A 19,995-nucleotide genomic window follows, 5' to 3' on the forward strand; every position below is an offset into this window, starting at 1 on the left:
GATTCAGTCAATGAAATGATTCCTTGATACAAATCCAGTGTCAGTCAACCCCCTTCCCACTAATTATCCAATGCAGACCCCGTGGCCCAAATCCTCTCCAGGGCACCTTGGGCTGGGGAGGGGGATTGCACCTGAGGTCACTGAGTGCTCACGCTACCCCCATCAGAACACACCGACACTGAGGACACTTCTACATCACAGACGTAAGTTACAGTCACTGCAGCAATTACTGTGGGTTTTCACATCCACACTGCTCTCCTTCTGGGGCTGGTGCGTGTCCTCACTAGGAATTCTTCCACCCACTTAAAAAGGGCAGCATGGGGGGCTGCTAGCTCCTGGGCTCTCAGCTCTGTGTGCAGCTCCCCACTGCCTGGCAGCTACTTGGCTCCTGGCAGGGAGCTCTGCACCTGGAGCCCAGGTGGCAGCCAGGCTCCCAGCGGGGAATCTGAGGGGAGCAGGGCTCTAGCTGGAGCCTCCCACCCACCCCAGGGTGACAGCCTGAGTTGTGAGCCGGGTGAAAGATTGACAACAGGGAACTTACTAGCCTTTCTTGTCAATTTCACAGCTCCAGCAGGGACCCGTGAAATTGACAAGAATGACAGCCAACAGCCCCTGTAAGTAAGGCAGTGTCTAGTCGCCCTAGCTACACCGCCATAAGCCCTACGTCTCTTGTGGAAGTGGAGTTATGTCAGTGTAGTAGGGCACTTACATAATTAGGTTGATATAAGCTGCCTTACATCAACTTACCTGTGTAGTGTAGACCGGGCCTGAGTCACTAAAACTCCCCGCTTCCACACTTTCTGGCTGGCAGGCGGACAACCAACAACACCGCCCAGCTGTTCACCCTGGGAGTTGCTCTTTACAGGCAAATAATGGGAGGTGGCACTGGTAGGAAAATCCAGTTGATTTCTAAGATGGGACAAGCTTCACCGCTGCAGCCGACTGGCACGCACACGGCCATCCAAGAGCAACAAGCCTTAGCACATGACATGGTCTCACGTCAACGCCTCCCTCTCACCACTACCGCTCGCCTCCTCTTTACAGTAGATTGGTTTCAAGCAAACCAATACAAAACCAGATCAAAATCAACAAACGCAGAGAATGCCACAGGCAGGAAACAGACACATGGAAACTGGGCATCTGAGTGCTGAGAAACAGCGGGTGGTGGCAAGACATACAGCAGAGAGAGGCACCAGTTCCAGCTCTGGGGCTAACTCGAGCTGCAGTAGGCTTAGCTCCTGGCATTGGATCTCGTTATTATAGTTGGGCTCAATGCTCCAGAGACCTCTGGAGCTCTGCATAACCCTATGCACTGTGAGCAGATCCACTGACCTCTGGGAGGCTGCATACCCTGCCTCAATTTAAGCCCAGCCATAAGCCTCTGCAGAATCAGGGGGCGTTCTTAAATAAGCAGGAGAAATCATGACGGCACCAGGGGCTGACCATTCCAAGCACTGACTCGAAGGCAACGTTCTGCTGAGAACGGATCCTCAGCACTCACATGCCTGGGGGTGGTTTGGTTTTGTAACGAAAATAAGATCACAGCCATTTATTCAAACATTGAGCTTAAAAACATGCCAAACCTTTATTTTAACTGGTAACCTAACTTTTTTTCCAGGTCGGTTCCAGTTCAGCAGGCAGGACAAAATTAGGGTTCAGGTTCAGTTCCGGTTCCACTCCTGGGCTGGAGGGAGCTGAGCTGACAAGCTTGGGAAAATTGCCTTCCAGAAACAGACCCAACACACAGGTAACAGCTACGGCCTGCAGGTCACGCTGTGGGCACGAAGCAAGTGCTCAGGCTCCAGGTCTGTGTTTTGCAAAAAAAGGGAGGGGCGGGGGTATTTATTGCACTGGGCAAACATGATTCAAAAGGATTGAAAAAGGGAGATCCAGTTCCTTGAACTATGAAGGGCAGAATTGCTGTGTGGAGCTTTCTTGCTGCAGATGGGGAGGCAGTTAAAACTCAAAGCACATCAGAGACACTTCCAAGAGCAAGCAAGGTAGGTTTGATGCAAAGCACAAACCAAGAGCAAATTGAAATGGAAAGGAGAGTGCTGGGGTACACAGACCCCAACCTGCTGAAGCCAGGCCTTGCACGTATGTTCTCTTTGGTTGAAATCGCACCCCACTGAAGTTTTGCCATTGACTGCAATCAGGGCAGGATTCCACTCCCAAATCCAGCTGGTGCTCTAGCTTACACTATGGAGACTTTTCAATAACGTAGGCTTTAGAATCTGATTTTGTGGCAAGTCAGCCCCACATGAAGCCAATGAATCCTGTATTTGCAACAAATGCATGGGGTCACCAGGATCCTGACAATTTCTTAGCCAACAGGCGCTGACAGGTCAGAGAAAATGCCCCTAGAATCATAAATTAGGGTTGGAAGAGACCTCAGGAGGTCATCTAGTCCAACCCCCTGCTCAAAGCAGGACCAACACCAACTAAATCATCCCAGCCAGGGCTTTGTCAAGCCTGACCTTAAAAACCTCTAAGGATGGAGATTCCACCACCTTCCTAGGTAACCCATTCCGGTGCTTCACCACCCTCTTAGTGAAATAGTGTTTCCTAATATCCAACCTAGACCTCCTGCACTGCAATTTGAGACCATTGCTCCTTGTTCTGTCATCTGCCACCCCTGAGAACAGTTGAGCTCCATCCTCTTTGGAACCCCCTTTCAGGTAATTGAAGGCTGCTCTCAAATCCCCCCTCACTCTTCTCTTCTGCAAACTAAACAAGCCCAGTTCCCTCAGCCTCTCCTTGTAAGTCATGTGCCCCAGCCCCCAGATCATTTTCCTTACCCTCCGCTGGACTCTCTCCAATTTGTCCACATCCTTTCTGTAGTGGGGGGCCCAAAACTGGATGCAATACTGCAGGTGTGGCGTCACCAGTGCCGAATAGAGGGGAATAATCACTTCCCGCGATCTGCTGGCAATGCTCCTACTAATGCAGCCCAATATGCCGTTGGCCTTCTTGGCAACAAGGGCACACTGCTCACTCGTATCCAGCTTTTCATCCACTGTAATCCCCAGGTCTTTCTATGCAGAACTGCTGCTTAGCCAGGCCAGAGATTTCCCCTACACAGTTGCAGTGACAATTTGCTGCCACTGTAGACAGCAGCCACTTCAGAGTCCCCTCTCAGCCATGTCACAGCATTGGGGGTTTAGGGACAGTGCCCAGGCAAAAAGCAAAGATCTTTAGTCTGAAACCTGTAAAGCTTGCACGGGAAAGCTGCCTGTCACAGACACACACTGCAATGTCAGACACCACACTGTAATCACATCTTTGCCCCCTGTTGTCCCACAGAATTTGGGACAGCCCCAGGGATTTTTGGGAGTGGGGTCGGAGAATAAAACAAGCAGTTTACTCCAGCAGGGCAAGGGTTAATCACAAAAACACACATGGGTTCCTGTCCACACCAGCAGTAATCAACCAGCCACTGGGAAACATTCTTTCCTGGCCTGATCCAGCTTCCACTCAAGTTTTCCCATGGACTTCAAGAGGAGCAGGATGGGGCCCTTCCTGCTTAGCGGTTGTACAACTGCAGGACAGCTGGATCGCCCAGCACCTGACTGGGCAGGTGCCCACCGTTTGCTGTATCAACATAAGGACTTTGGGGTATCCAGGCCTCCCAGCCCATGGATCCCTTAGCACCAGCTCCCATTGATACTGCCATTGCAGTCAGGTTCAAGCGGGAGCAGGACTGGCCTTTGGTAGTGAGAGCTGCCGATTCACTGAATCTACTACATGTGCTCAGCACCCCCAGGGTTTGATGCGTCCAAAGCTTCCCCACTTCCCAGGCACCCGAGCCCTTGTGCGCACGCCTGGCGAGTGAATAATAAAACTGACACGTGCCCCAGTGAAGAGCCAGAGCCATTCTTAGTACAGTAACATGGTGCACCACCGTAGTAACATTAGGGGAAATGGAACAGAAAAGGGGCTGGTTACAGGAAAAAAAGTTAAACCTCCCCAATGACATGACCACTCAAACGGAATCTGCACCCCACCCCTAAATATTAGTTCCTTATGTGCAATTGTGTGTGTAGCTATAGTGCAATATCTCAGCTCTGCCCTGATCATGGAGCAGTCAGACAGACGGAGCTAGTCACCAGCATGGGAATCAGACTGGGATATAGGCAAAGGAGAGAGAACTGAGACACCCCAGACATATCACCAGCTGCTCCCGCAGCCTCTTCAGCTGGCGCTTCTACACAGGGACAGCTCTGCAAGCCGGAGAGCCCAATCCCGCCCGCTGACACTGGTCACTTCCACGGCACGCTGCAGGATCGGGCCCACGGCAGGGTGAGGGACATGCAAGCTGCGCAGGGAGCGCAATGGTGCCCGCTGTGGGGGCAGTTTGCCATTGCTAGGGAGGTACCAAGGCAAGGCTGAGTGGAGAGGGGTCCCAGACAGGACATATTTGGATCCAGAGGTCACCCACCTCCATGGAGTGCCTTTGGGAGAGAGCAGGGAGAGGGCCCCACACTGCCCCTCTATTAGAAGCACTGGTGTCAGACCAATCTGGGCTCCTATCGGAAGCCCTGCAGCCAGGGTGTTTGGATTCACTACGCCAGGGCAGCCCATTGTAAAAAAAAAACAAACACTGAAGGAACTAAAAGCATGTAGTCTTGCATGGCAACCCCATGAACCGGTCCAGGGAATCCCACCTCCTTCTCCCAGCCCTCGGTTTGCCTCCGTCCCTTCTGCCATTTAGACTGTAAGCTCTTCAGGGCGGGGATGTGGCTATTCCTTGACCACCAAACGCCGTGCCCTGTCTGGGCGCTATGTAGAGGCCAGACTCACACCAGTTACGATCAGCATGTGGATCTGAACGAGCCAGAACCTGGCTTCCCTTGGAGGGAATGGGATACTGCTTCAGCTCACGACAGAGATCAGCCGTGCCCTGTACCCCAGAGGGCGCTCTGCATGGAGGTTCCACTGAAGATCACACCGTGCCGCAGGTTGGGAACCACGACACGGGGTCTTCCACCAACAGGCAGCCTTTCAGGGGGCGGAGGAGGAGCTTTTTCCCCTTTCAGTGGCATGTCCCTGGCCTCTCGGGGTGGTTTTTGGTGAGCTAGCTGGCAGCATACGCAGGGCTCAGTGCTGAGCTGATGCTCGTTGCAGCAGGTGCTGTGCAAGTCCGACAGGCAAATGCTGTGCCTGTTGGCACAGACAGGCCCATGCTGACCTCAGGGTGGGATCTGGGGTGGCCTGGAGCCTACTGAATAGGATCACCAGGGTTCCCTTGTTCCACACTAAGTCCTTACTGGGACAGTCTACCTGCACCCCCAGAATTTACTCTGTGGGGCGTGTGCACTGGGGGAGGGGACACAGACAGATGGGAATATAATTTCACTGCCTTGGTCTGGACCATGCGTCAGGGAAGGTTCTCTCCAGCCACACCCACAGGGTCTATACTACAGCTCCAGAGCCAACCCTTCCCGGACAGCTCTGCAGCGCATCACCCACGAGTTGTGCCCACAGATCGCTCTCTAGGGTGCCCCTCTAGAACACAAGTGCTCGCTCTACACGGGCTGCGGCCCCAGTGCTGGGCATGGCGGGTGTTTAACCCTGGAAGCCCAGAACAGTTGTTAAACGCTGGCCGTGAAAGATGTAAGTGCAGGCCATACAGTGAACTCAGAGCACCTGTGAGCGCATGCCGGCATGGCTCCTTCCCTTGTTAGCAGGCAGGATGGTCTCTGAAGGGGGCGACTGTTGTATCTGATAGCTGCTCCCTGGGCAGCGGGGGTCTCACATCCTCCCAACACAGAGTACGCCTCGTACTGACGGCTGTGCGCCAGGACAGCGTGCGATCGCTGCAGCCCAGCTCAGTATGGAACGCAGCTCTCCCCGGTGTCAAGTCAGAACAGGACAGGCTGTTAGGAGGCTTAAAGAGAGAGTGAACAGCTCCATCCCCCTTAGCAGCCACTGGCCGCCCCACCCGGGGGCGGAATGGACGGAAGATTCATTGGCAGGGCCTGGCGCATGAACAGTGGCTTCTTTCCATCTAAACACCAAGGGCTCCCCTGGAGGATAATCCCCAACAGATCAGAACGACGCAAGTGAAGTGCTGGCTCTAAGCTACGTGACAGCATCCCCTTAGATCCCAGCAAGCCCTGACGGAATACATTTCGACATGCGTGGGTCCCAAAGCCAGGTCCTTATGCCAGTGCATTTCTGGGTGGATGAGGCATGTGCAGGGATGTGGCACGTTGATGAGGGGACCCTCTGGAAAGGTGTCGGGAGAGTTCCTCCTGTTCTCAGCTACGACACAAACCTGTCTCATGCTGCTGCCAACGTGGAACGAAGCAGCTCTCCAGAAGGATGCACGGGGCCTGCTCCTGCTCCTTGTAAAGCCAGAGAGACTCTGCCTGCAACTGCAAAGAGCAGGATCAGGTGCCCACCTCTGTGCTGGTGCCCCCTTCCCCTGCATTTTGATGCCGTGTCTATGGATCGCTGAGCAGTGACGGTCTCTCACACTCAGGAGTGTGCTGCCAGCGCCCCACACAGACGCGTGCAAGGATCGGTGACAAGGACACCCGCCCCCGATCATTCGATACAAGGATTCCCCCCTTCGATGGAGCAGAGCAGCCGTGGTGTAGAGATGAACCCTGGACTCCAGTGGCTCGGTAGTTCCCTGGGCTGCTCCCCCGTCGCTGAGCACCGTCCTCTCTTCGGCTGGTTTAAAGATGGGAAGGGGGGAGTAAAATTCTGAAGTTTCCCCAAAAGGCAGAAGTTGGAGACCTTCTTCACCGCCTGTGCTTTGCACACCCCCCATCCCATGCTCCTTGTGACCCCTGCACTGAGGAGCAGACAGGATGCCTCCTCCCCCCACCCCAACACACCCTGGTCAAAGCTTTCTGACATTTATACATTATTTAAGACACGCTGATAATATAAATTACTGTCTCTATATATACTATGTATAGGCAGCACGTCAGTCCAGGAGGGGGGCCGGTGGGTCTCTGTTCATTTCCCTTGCTCCTCTGTGCAGTGCTGGAAGCGGGTGAAGCTCATGAAGACCTGCTCCAGGGAGATCTGGCTGACAGAATAATCCTCCATGTGGAACTTCTCTTTGGCTCTCTCCAGCGCCCCGAAGACCTGAGGGGAAGGCACAAGAGGCCGGGTGACTCCACGTGGTTGGGTTTGGGGGTGGGACTCTCTGGACTGCATTATGAGAGGTCAGATCAGGGATCTCTATCTACACAAGCCTTGCCTAAGTACCTGGGTGCAGGGCTGGGAGTTCACTTTGCAGGCTTGGTTCCTAACTTGCAGGGATGCCCAGGAGCCCCAGTAAGGGTGGCATGTATCCCGTGGCACAGCACCAGCTCCAGGCACCGCTGCACTCTGACAGGGGTCGCGGGAGGAGAACCTTGCTTGTGGTAGCACCTGCTGGTCAAATGGCAGGAGTGGAGGGGTTTCCACAGGAGCTGGGGCTGACTGTCCTGACCTGGCATGGGGGTTGCTGGGGCTCAAGGTGGAGGGTGTTTCATGAAGAGTCTGCCTCTTTAAAGAACACATTCCTGGGCTGGAAATAACTGGGTTGCACAGTTCACTGAAACCCAAGGCAAGCGGCTCAGGCCAGGACAATCTGCACGGCGCAGCCCCTGCAAACTGCATCCCACAGCGCTTTTGAGCTCAGCAAGCGGCTCAGGAAGACAGGAGAGAGTCAGAGCGAGGGGGAAGGGGGAACAGAGGCTCTCAGATAAGATTGACAAGACAGAGAGTCAGCATGACTGAGACTGTTCCAGATGGAGAGCTGCAAAGAAGGCGGCTCTCACACCAGTAGCAGAGACATCTGGCTAGGTTGGTGGCAAGTCCAAGGCAAACAGGAGCAGAGGGAAGAGAAATGGGGGCGGGGCAATGGGTGTATGCGACAGAGTCATGCTTCCAGGAGCCTTCGATGTGCTGGACCTGGGAGCTGCAACAGGCCAGGTGAGAGGAGATGAAGGGGGACACAGTGCCCAGGGACGAGGGTTAGGGAAAGGGGAGACAAGTGGCAGCGAGAGCTAAGAGAGGGACGGGGGAAGCACTTCTCACCCAGGACAGTCAGCTACACTGAAGCAGACGTTTCCATGCGCAGGACCAGCAGGGGGCGTGGGCAGCAGGGCGAGTCACTCCAAGGCATTTGGGGATGCCCCGCCCGCAGCAGAGCTCCCTCGGAGCTGCAGCGCTCAGCAACCCCCAGCCCAGCCAGGCTGGCTTGGCTGTTTCTGGGGCAATCATTTTTGCCAAAAGAAATCTGAAAGCCCCCAAAAAGGGAGACATTTTGCCCAAGCCAAGGAGGAAAAATCAGTTCCAGAGACACTCAGTCAGGGCGAGCTGCCCCAGCCATGGCACCTACTGGGCTGAGAGCCAAAGGCTGTGATCACCCACAAGCTCTCAGCGCTGCTCAAGGGGGATGGTACAACCGCTGCGGGCACCCAGAGTCCAGCCGCTAACGCCCGGCCCAACGCTAGCAGAGCCTTTGGCCGCACCCACATACACTGGTATTTCTTTATTGTAGCAGCTTTGTCACAGCACTGAGTTGGGTGGGGGACACCACTGACTCGTTCCTAACTATTCTAGGGAGATTTGAAGCCCTTCTGAAATAGTGCCCCCTCCAGTTACCCATCTGCTCTGGGACAAAAATCAGCTTAAAACACAACCGGTGAGAGGGAAAGCCAGAAAGATGAGCATGGAGAGTAGGGGCAGGGAGAGGAGCTGAAGCTATTTTTAAATCAGTGACTTCTGATGGCCTGGATTTCAAACAGACAGTGTCTCTTTAAACAGACACCAGTAAACGAACATCAGTGGCCTGGTGGACATGCATGTTAAAGCAAAGCCCAGCTGGAATGGATGGATAATCCCAGCTGGAACGGCAACCAAATGACCAGGGGCATCCAAGTCCCTTCATTCACTCCCTGCTTCGCTCCAGTGCCTCTTGTGTCTGCTATGGAAAGGGAGAAGCCCGGGTTGGCCTGGGACAGATGCTAGCAGCCTCTGGCCTGCCCTCACCTGTGCCCAGCTGAGGTTCTTGTTGGTCAAGTGATAATGGACCATGCCTTGGTGCTCGTGCTTCAGGACGCTCCCTGGGGGAGACAAGCAGAGGTTAGCGCTGAGTTAGGAGACTGCAGGCGACATGCGCATGCAGGGGTGCAAACAGGGCGCGCTGCCAAGCCCCACCCCTAGGGCTCCCCAGCATGAACGGGGGCCACGTCCCAGTGAGGGGCTGTACCTGGAAACATCTTCTCCACAAAGGCCTTGAACACCTGCATGTCGCCCTCCTCCTCGGCCCTGGTTTTTGCCAGCAGGGTGTATCCGCTGCCGAACTTGCTCTTCAGGTGCTGGGGGCTGCCCAGACATTTGAACTGCCCATTCACCATGATGGCCAGCCTGGTGCACAAGGCCTCGCATTCTTCCATGCTGCAGGGAGGAGAACAGAGCCATGGAAAGGAGGCGACCCAGAAGTGACGATGCTGGAACATCCGGGGGTGCTGCTGCCTGGGACTGGGGCCAGGCACGGGAACCTGCTCTTCACCCACGTGGGAGGTGGGATGCCAGCTCCCCTGTCCCTGCCCCTGCTCCGCAGGCCAGATGCCGTGGACAGAGCTGAGTGGGTTACACTGCGAAGGACTGTGCACTGCTACCATTGCAATAGTCATTCAGCAGGTGCCACGAACACTTGCCCGTGCAACACAGCTGGGTGCTTTGGGATACAGGGAGCAAGGGCTAGTCCATTGCTCACAACCAGCCAGCCCCGCTCCTTCCCCTCCACACCCCCCACTTCCTCCTCCTCCCTCTCCCCACTGGAGCCCAGGAAGGAAAGGGGCACCAGGCACCTGTGGGAGGTGATGATGATGGATTTCCCGCATTCTCGTGTCCTGGTCACGGCATCCCAGAGCAGGCGCCGGGCCACAGGGTCCATGCCAGTGGAGGGCTCATCCATGAAGATCACTGGAGGCCCGCCGATCAGGGCAACGCCAGCGCTCAGCTTCCGCTTGTTGCCTCCGCTGCAAGGGAGGGACCGACAAGAGAGGCAAATTTTAAACTAGCTCTGGGAGAGCTAGGCTGGGAGAGCATTGTGCACAGCTCTCTGGGATGCCGAGCTGTCTGGGCTATGCCTGGGTGGGGACAAACCTGGGGCTGCAGTCCCCAGGAGGGAAGCTGGGGCATCTCCTCGAACCATTCCCCCCCAGCTATAAAAGGTAATAGTTCGCACAACCTCAGTGCCCTGTGGTGCATTTACCTGCACAGTCCCTTCAGGCAGGGAAAGTTTCTCCATTTGACAGATGGCGAAGCCCAGGCAGAGACAGGGAGGCTGGCCAAAACCTCTCAGCAAGCCTGTGGCAGAGTTGGGACTAGGTCTTAGCTCTTCTGATTCCCAGCCCTGAGCTTTAGCCACTCGGCCAGGCTCCCGCGGGCACTCAGGTTTCCAATCCCACCCACAGAGCCATGTCTGGGCACAGAAGGCCTCCGGGTCTCCGTCTCACCTGTAGGACCTCACTAGCTTGTCCGCGTGGGGCTCCAAGAGCAGCCCTCGCAACATGTTCTCCACGCAGCTGCCGATGTAGCGCTCGGGAATCCCCCGAAGCCGGGCATACAAGCTCAGTGTCTCCCGCCCCGTCATGTGATCCAACAGGGCATCAAACTGAGGGCAGTAGCCAATCCGCTGCTGGACCTTGGAGCAAAGGCAGGCCAAAAAAAATAAGCCAAGAGCGAGGGGCTGATTTCACTGAGATCACCAGCAGGAGGAGCTTTGTTCTTGCCACAAAGACTCCTTCCAATACTAATTGTTTTACATTAGTTACATCGGTGGGTAGATTCAGACCACAACAGCCCTGAATGTACTGGGTCTCCAGACAGACAGACACCCCCGTCTGAAAGGGCCTTATGACTAAAAGATCTTCTAACCAGCCTGTAGGATAATGAGTCATGAGAAGCCACAGAGCTGCTAGCTACGTAGGATGGCTAGCTAACCAGAGCACGGGTGGCTGGTGCTTGCCAATTCCTACACAAGCTTCCTGAACTGCTAGTCTGATAACACCGTACTACTCTATTCAGATCCTCTGTGTGTGGCTCAATTCAGCTGGCTGTGGCTACCAGGAAAGAAAGCTACACTATGTCAGGGGTGGGGAAACTACGGCCCGTGAGCCGGATCCAGCCCGTCAGGCCCCACGCTGCTCTCAGAAGCAGCTGGCACCACGTCCCTGCAGCCTGGGGGGGGGGGGGGGGAAGGGGCAGGCAGAGGGCTCCGTGCATTGCCCTTGCCTTCAGGCACCGCCCCCGCAGCTCCCATTGGCTAGGAACAGGGAACGGCAGCCAATGGGAGCTTCGGGGGAGGTACCTGGAGGCGCAGCAAGAGCAGCACATGGAGCCCTGTGCCCCCCCGCCAGGGGCCGCACAGGACCGTGGTGCCAGCCGCTTCCCAGAGTGGAGCAGTGCAGTATGGGGCAAGGGCAGGCAGGGAGCCTGCCCTGGCCCTGGTGTGTGCTGCTGCCACCCCAGAGCCACTTTCGGGCTCCAGCCTGGTGCCGCTTGCCTAACCCCTCCTGCATCCCGCCCCCCAACTCCCTGCCTGCACCTTGCACCCCTCTTGCACCTCAACCCCCTGCCCTGAGTTCCCTGCTGCAGCCCGCACCCCAATCCCCTGCTCTAAGCGCCCTGCTACACCCTGCACTCCTCCTGCACCCCAACTCCCTGCCCTGAGCCCTCGCCACACCCTGCACCCCAACCCCCTTCCCTGAGCTCCCTCATACATCCCACACCCCTCCTCTGCCCCAAACCCTTGCCCTGAGCCCATTCCTGCACACTGCACCCCCTCCCACACCCTGCACCCCAAGCCCCTGCCCCAGTCCTGCATACAATTTGTGGCCCTCAGCCCAAAAAGTTTGCCCACCCCTACTCTATGTACTGCCTGGCAATAAGCAAGAGGAGAAACTGGTCACTCAGAGAGCTCAAGTGGGCACCATGCAAAGTTACTCTCTGTACAGAACATCTGGTATCTTGCTCCCCAGATCCTCACTTGCAAGAGTGACATTTGCACCAGACTCCTATGGCCTGATCCCCAGCATTAGTTTCTGCTGGCTAGCTTTTCAGGTCTTAACTCTGTGTTCCCTCTCCCAAATCAACACCATCTGCAAACCAGAGCCCAGAGATATGAACACCTAGCTGCGACACCGGCTTCAGAGTGACAGAAACAAGATCGCAAGCTCCTAGCCAGTTTTATTCCGCAGCTGGCCCTACAGATTCAGTGTCTGTGCAGAGGGTGCTGTGCTCCCTTGTGTCTGCTGCTTCCCAAAGAGGGGCTGCTGGGGGTGAGAGACAGGGAGAAGAACTAACTAACGTGGGGAAAGGGACAGGACAGAAAACCTCACTGGAACTTCGTCAGGATTCGAGGAGAGCCCTCAAAAGCGATCCCCAATGTCAAGGTGGATTGTCTTGGGGAAGGAATTGTTAACGTGCCTGGAGCAGCAGTACCATGTATTGGCATCCACCCACCGACGTGTCGGAACCTAAATGATCATGGCCCATTCTCAGGATTCTCTTCACGGCTACCAGATGCTTAGTGAACAAGAGAAACACTGCTGCTTTGGCTGACACCATTTCCTCACTAACATTTCCTGAAAGCCAACCAAGATGGACAGACAAAGGCCAGCTCATCCCATTTAGGGACTAGAGGTCCAGTAGTCTGTCTCACAGCGGTCAGCACCAGCTACTTCAGAGGAAGGTAAAGAAACATGATGGAACAGCCTATCCATAGGGGTGTTTCTCATCGATTCCCCATCAGTTAGTAACTACGTTGTCCCATAAGGTATCAGGGCTTCGATCCCTTCTGAATAATTTTAACCCTCTTGAATCTAACTGCAGATGTTCTCATTAGCCATAAAAGGTCTAATACTTGTTTGAATCATGCTAAAATCTCATTGTGTAGCAATGAGTTCAACCAGCTAATTATACATTATGTGAAACATTTCCTGTAACTAGGTTTATTGAATGTGTTGTTGCCTTACAACTCCATTGAGTACCCACCATTCTTTTAAATAGAAATTGTGACAGATATGGCAACTTCCTGTAGTATCCTTAAACTTAATTCAGCAAGGTTTTTCAGGTAACTTGGGATCCATTGCACTAAATGCAGTTTATTGATTATTGTGGGCCAGGACTGTCTGTACCCTTGATGGGGAGATGGGATGTAAGGCCTGATTGGAGGATATAAGGACTACAATGAACAACATGCCAGAAGAGAATGGACTTTTGACGTGGATTTCCTGGGAGGTCTAGGGGGAGGGGAATGCAAATTCCCCACCTCTGGTAATGCCAGAGCACAGCCTTTGGGAGCTCCGCCCTGAGGAGAGGGCCTTTGCCTGCTGATCCTCTGTTCCCACAAACTGGACATCTGTCATAAATATAAAGGGAAGGGTAACCACCTTTCTGTATACAGTGCTATAAAATCCCTCCTGGCCAGAAGCTAAACCCTTTCACCTGTAAAGGGTTAAGAAGCTAAGATAACCTCACTGGCATCTGACCCAAAATGACCAATGAGGGGACAAGATACTTTAAAAGCTGGAGGGGGGGGAACAAAGGGTTTCTCTGTCTGTGTGATGCTTTTGCAGGGAACAGATCAGGAATGCAGCCTTACAACTCCTGTTAAGTTAGTAAGCAATCTAGCTAGAAATGCATTAGATTTCCTTTTGTTTAGTGGCTGGTAAAATAAGCTGTCCTGGATGGAATGTATATTCCTGTTTTTGTGTCTTTTTGTAACTTAAGGTTTTGCCTAGAGGGATTCTCTATGTTTAGAATCTGATTACCCTGTAAGGTATTTACCATCCTGATTTTACAGAAGTGGTTCTTTTAATTAAAATTCTTCTTTTAAGAACCGGATTGATTTTTCATTGTTCTTTAGATCCAAGGGTTTGGGTCTGTGTTCACCCGTACAAATTGGCGAGGATTCTTATCAAGCCTTTCCCAGGAAAGGGGTGTGTAGGGCTTGAGGTGATATTTTGGGGGAAGACGTCTCCAAGTGAGCTCTTCCCCTGTTCTTTGTTTAAAACACTTGGTGGTGGCAGCATACGGTTCAAGGACAAGGCAAAGTTTGTACCTTGGGGAAGTTTTTAACCTAAGCTGGTAAGAATAAGCTTAGGGGGTCTTTCATGCAGGTCCCCACATCTGTACCCAAGAGTTCAGAGTGGGGAAGTAACCTTGACAACATCAAAGGCCAGACACGTGTAATGAAATAGATGACCTGACCAGGTCACTGTTCTGTGTCAGAGCAAAGGCTGTTACGAACTTGTACCCCCCAGAAAACCCTCTGGAGGGGTGTGAAAGGCTGACTCCTGCCAGAGCCCTGCTGAAGACGGGGTGATCCCTGGTGAGACCACTAGCAGGCGTGTAGGTTTTTATTGTTTGATTTGGTTTTCTCTCACCTTAAGAAAAATGAGCTGCGTGAGAACTTGTAACTGCTGACAATTCACACCATTACAGATCCCACACGCTGCCTGCCACCAGATCTGTCATGGTGCAGACCAACGGCACAGGTATTCCCACTGTGGTCAACCAAGGGAACCAGCTCCTCAGCCATCACCTCTCTTGGGCGGGGACCTACGTCTCTCTCCTGCCAGACTGGGGCTTTCCTAGGCTGCACAGTTCCACCCTCTGCAGCAATATCCCCAGAAAGCCAGACTGCCTAGGCAGGCCAGCATCTGCGCTTGGTTTCTCTCCAAAGGCTGGGAACAGCTGTGATTGCCAGCAGGGATAAGTTACTGTTGTCAGAGTGCACCATGGAACTTTTGTTCACCTGGCCAGTTAGTGCGCTGTCGATTTACACCTTGGCTTGCCATGCACTAAGTCTTCATGACAAGCCCTAATTTGCATGCTTGTTTTTAGCAGCCCATCTCATGCTGGGTAGCTTAATCCACTTTGAGTACTGTGTGTGCTTCAAAGAGTGACTGAAGTTATCCAAGTGTTGAACTTGTTTGATCTCTGCCGTTACAGCAAAGGGGGCCAGTGTGCCAAGTAACCAAATTTCAGTCAGTGGAGCAGGCTGGCTGGACAAGAAAGCAGCTGGCTCTCTGCATTCTTGGGATCATTATTACAACAGCCTACAGCGCAGCACCCCCAAATCCTGCTTTGGCCCTTCCACGTACTAGACAGACAGCCGCTAACCACACGCACAGAGCCAGAAGCAGCATCATGCGCTTTGAGAATCAAACACAGGGTGCAGAAGCAAGGCTGCTCCCCGCCCTGCCCCTCCAGCAGTGCCCACCATGGGTGGCGCCCAGACCTCAGCCTTGCCCCTTCACTCGCTGGCGTTCGGTACCTTTTTGATGTTGGCCAGAATGCTGTGGCCGTCCACGTAGGCATCCCCCGAGGTGATGCTCTCGTCGCCCGTTAGCATTTTGAAGGTGGTGGTTTTGCCAGCTCCATTGAAGCCCAGCAGGCCGAAGCACTCCCCTTTGTTGACCGCCAGAGAGATTCTGTCCACAGCTAGCAGGGACTCACTGCTGTTATACACCTGGGAGAACGCAGAGAGCCAGCACGCAGTCACAGGGAGCCTGGGCTGCTTCTGTCTGCCACAGATGCACTACCACTGCTTCCTGACTGGGTGCTGGGCTCCACAGAGGATGCTCAGGGACAGGGCTCAGAAGGGGACCCCAAGAGCCTTGCGACAAATGAAATCCAAGCCCTTGACCTGACGCAGGGCTGAGAACACAGAATTAGATCCCCACCACCCACCCCTGCCCACCACAGCTGTGCCCAGTGTGACAAGGGAAGCTGACCATAATGTGGGCATTTGGCATCCTGAGTGTGAGCAGCGATGGGGCTCAGGCCCCTGTCTCATGGCAGCCAGTGTGCAGGGCCTTACCATGCAGTGCTCAGGATCACAGAATCATAAGACTGGACGGGACCTCGAGAGGTCATCTAGTCCAGTCCCCTGCACTCATGGCAGGACTAAGTATTATCTAGACCATTCCTGACAGGTGTTTATCCAAGCACCCAGGGAAATGACGAGCATGGGCGCCTCACTCCACATCCACCGAAGCCCAGGGCTTTCCTTGGGCACTTTGCAGTCAATGCCTCCCCATGGACAAGCCAACAGGACGCTCCAAGGACTAACGGCTGCACTCTTTCACCCCAGCGTGCCCAGCAGGGCGTGGTCAGCATGGCCACCTTCACCCTGGTGAGTGGCATTGTGGAACTTGGCATTTGTGCCAAGTTGCTGGGGATACTGCGGGAGGAAAGGTCTGATTTTGCTGCTGTGCAAACGCTCCCCCGCACGGCTTTGCTAGAGCTCCTTGAAATTCAGACCCGCAACACCCCTGCTAGAGCTGCAATGGCACAAACCATCCGTGTCCATCCCCTTTAACCTGGGACCCCTGTAGGGATCAGATCTGCAAGGTGCCTGGGCTCCAGCTCACCTTGGTGAGCTCCTTGATGACCAACGGGCTGCTCAGCGATGACAGCAGCTCTGGCGGGGACTCCAAAACTTTCTTTCTCTCATCTGCCACATCCCTGTCTTCTGGCAGCACAGGGATCCTGTTCAGCAGCATTGCCTATGCCGGTGGAACCAGAGGGAGTTACTAGCAGGGGCAGGCGGGCTGCCTTGGGCTGACGGTGGGCAAGCCCCCAACACGGAGAAATGCAATGTTCCGATACACCCTGGATGGATCCTCCCCCCAGCCAACCTGAGGATTGATCCCCCCACCCGGTTGACCCTTCAGCCTAGTTGACTCTAGGAACAATTCTCTGCTCTGCACCACGCCTGACACAGCCCTGGTCGGTGGGGTGGGGGAGGGAAAGAAACCCCCATGCTCAGAGAAGGACAGACCAGTGCTGTGAGCAGTTTAGCCAGGGCTGGAGAAGTCACCCCAGATTACTCCTGCTCTTAGTCAGCAAGAAGATGGGATTTAGAGCAAAGAGCAGGTAGTCTGTGGCTCCGACACAATGACCACACCTCTCACAGGCCTCGTACTCTGTTGAGATTTGGCTTTCTTTCTAAGTCATACTCTGGGGGGCTTTCCTTACACCAGACTGATGCAAATGCCCCTGAACTGAACGCATATCCCCCAATCCCAATGGTCCCAGATGCTCGGGGACAATCAGGACCAGATCCGAACTGAGCGCTTTGGGTGCAACTCCAGTTTGTATCATCACCCCAAGAGCCAACGGGCCCGATTCCCATTTACACCAGTGTCACTTCCCTGACATCAGCAGAGCCGATCAGCAGAGTCTCTACAGGATCGCAAGCATACATGTACCCCCTGCAACACTGGGCCTGGCAGACTTCCTGCTGCACAGGCTTGTGCCCAGGGGCACACGCACAGTAGCCAAACCTGGCAGAGGGGACCATGAGCAGGGCAGTTGCTGGTATGAGTCAAGAAAAGGGCACAGACCATGAAGAACGAAGGTGGGGGATAGAGGAGACCTGAAACTACAATGCTCAGTCAACAGCTCACCCATTTCCGCCTCCTACTGATGCTGCAGATGAAGGTCCTCAGTCTCCAGAGGAGGTTAGTTTCAATGAGGAAGAGGAGGAGGAGGAAGGCGGTTCCCTGGACACTCATGGAAGTCAGATATTGCCCAATCCCTGGAGTCTCCCATGAGAAGTAATTCATCTGGTAACTGATATCTGGAAGGGGGGGGGGAAATCAGAGATGAGTCATTCTGCCCTTGGGTGGGAGGAGAGGATTCTCCCTTTTATGTTTTCAGAGTGAATACAGCCGGGGCTTCCCCCCTGCACAGCTCGGCCAGTGCCCCCCCCCAAACCTGCCACTCCCCCTAGCTAGGGCATCCCCCGCAGCTAGGCCACTGCCCCTCCTCCGTGCCACACCCCGTCAGTCAGGGAATGCAAACTGGTAAGGATCTGGTGATGCAGAAAGATGCCCATGAGGACTCACATAAAGACCACTGGATTCTTCACTCTTTGTCCAGAGTTTAACCTAGTTCCTCCGAGGTAAAAGGCTAATGCCGAAACCCCACTGTGCCCTTCCCCCTCCCCATTAGCCTTTAACCATCTCCTCATTTCTTGCTTTCCAAACAGACTTCTCAGCTCCACCATCCAAGGGCAGGAGTGGAACCCCAAGGTGCTGGAACCACAGATTTCCCACGCTAAGGTGTCCTGAAGGAGCACTAACTGCAGAAGCCAGGCCTGCCAGCCCCAGAGAAACAAGGAGGCAGAGATTCGCCCTTGTTGTGCGTTCACACGTCAGGGACCAAACACCAGTAAGCTTTCAAGTATTTTTCACCTCTCTCCAAGATCCCCCCCGTGAACTCTTCTGTCTTGGCCCATCAATACCATGGCTCTGGGTGACCATGAAGGTTCTAATCGGCTCTCCAGCTCCCCAGGAGCCCAAATGCCAAGTCAATAAATATAATTCCACTTGTCAATTTGCACTAGTTTCCCCAGATGGAGCAGAGCCTCAGGAATACAATTGCACCATGAAGGCACTCAATAGCACCAAATGATACAGAGGGGTGAGCAGCATTTGTAATCCAAATTCCCTCAAATGTCAGCAATGTTCCTTTCTCTCCCCCTAACACCCAACACCTCTCAGAAAAGTCTGCTATGGACACCTGCGCGTGCCATCTTACTTCAAGGTGCGTAGGGATGCTGGACAGTTGTGGGCTGGCAAGCTGAGCAGGGAGCAACTGGGACACTCACTGAATGCTTTGCAGATGATGTTGGCTTCAATGGAAGAGGTGCAAAACTGAATGAACTCGTAGTTCTGGTAAAAGTCACTGATGCACTGGCCCAAGCAGTAGTTGGGCAAAATTAGGAAGATTTTATCCAGGGTTTTGGACAGGTCCATGAGGCCCAGCTCTGAAAGAGAAACAAGATCAGCAGGGCGGACTTCAATGATGGAACCTGCTGTTTCTCCAAGAAAACACAGCGCCAAAACTTCAGAGTTTACAAAGCTAGGAGGGAAAATGAATTGGCACCACGGTGCATGGCAGAAGGGATGAATCTGCAGAGATTTCCCTGCTCGCAATTAGCACTGTAGGGTCCCCCAGCAAAGGAACTGAGGAAAACCTCTTTCCACTGGAGGCCAAATCATCTCAGCGTTCTTACCAGGGGGGTGGCTGGGGGTGGGGGGATTCTGTCAGGAGGGCAGCGGGCAGCCCCTTTACCTGGAATGCTCATGATCGTGACCGTGAGGAAGGTGGTCGTGCCAGAGAAGATGTTGAAGATGGTGAGGCGCGTGTAGGCTGTAGCTGCCGCTGAAAAGAAGAAGCTGAGAAGGTACATGAGGGGGATGATGGCCCAGCCGTAGAGCAGGAAGATCAGCATCACATCGACGAGGTGGCTGTCCTGGGTGAAAGCTTTCACATCGAAGGCTTGGAATATCACCTTAGAGACGACATTGAAAGGAGAACCAGCACGACTCCTAGAGCCTCCATCTGAACAGGCCAGACGGCAGGATTGTTAAGCTGTTAGCTAACTCTTCACACACACTGCCAGCTCCCCCCGGGGCCTGGGCAGAGTCAGCTGTCTCATGGAGCGCCCCACTCCACACAACCCCACCAGCTCCCACCAAGGTATGACAACATTCTCCTTCTAGAAGAAGCCATAGATCGTGATACCGGGAGTAAAGCAACACTGTTTACACTTCACCACCACCACAAGTCTTTCCAGCAGGATTTCTGTAGGCCAGAGATGCAGTTTTTCCTTTTGGTCCTTTATAGTAATCGAGACAATAACGGATCCAGCTGGGATGGTCCCATTCTATCTATCCCCAGACTACAACACTGGGCACCATGTACACATCTGAGCATCTCGGAAACATCAGTGAATTTATCCTCAACCCCTGGAGAGACAGAGAAATATTATCCCCATTTTACGGATGGGGAACTGAGTGACCGGGCAGATCAGTAACTTGCTCAAGGTCACAAAGGCAGGCTGAGACACATCAGGCCAGTGGATCCAGGTCTCATCACCAGTTCATGCAAGCCACCAGTTCGCATCCCTCATGAAGAGGCTCAAGGAGTCCATGGCAAATGGGCCATCAAGAGCTGGCC

At 54.0% G+C, this 19,995-nt stretch overlaps 1 protein-coding gene across 1 annotated transcript in view; it reads right to left on the reverse strand.

Moving 5' to 3' along the window:
* Nucleotides 1-1,560: 1,560 nt before the first annotated feature.
* Nucleotides 1,561-19,995, reverse strand: part of ABCA3 (ATP binding cassette subfamily A member 3) — a 91,148-nt gene continuing 72,713 nt past the window's right edge. The window contains exons 22-31 of the mRNA XM_084642300.1: nt 19,108-19,327; nt 18,641-18,799; nt 17,436-17,608; nt 16,398-16,532; nt 15,299-15,493; nt 10,473-10,660; nt 9,822-9,992; nt 9,218-9,405; nt 8,998-9,071; nt 1,561-7,101 (exon numbers count right to left, since the gene is read on the reverse strand). Of these exons, the coding sequence (XP_084498426.1) occupies nt 6,970-7,101; nt 8,998-9,071; nt 9,218-9,405; nt 9,822-9,992; nt 10,473-10,660; nt 15,299-15,493; nt 16,398-16,532; nt 17,436-17,608; nt 18,641-18,799; nt 19,108-19,327 (1,635 nt within the window). The 3' untranslated portion in view covers nt 1,561-6,969. The remainder of the gene's footprint in view (nt 7,102-8,997; nt 9,072-9,217; nt 9,406-9,821; nt 9,993-10,472; nt 10,661-15,298; nt 15,494-16,397; nt 16,533-17,435; nt 17,609-18,640; nt 18,800-19,107; nt 19,328-19,995) is intronic.

Source organism: Lepidochelys olivacea (genome assembly GCF_965140295.1).
Source record: "Lepidochelys olivacea isolate rLepOli2 genome assembly, chromosome: 10".
In the NCBI taxonomy this organism is placed as follows: Eukaryota; Metazoa; Chordata; order Testudines; family Cheloniidae; genus Lepidochelys; species Lepidochelys olivacea.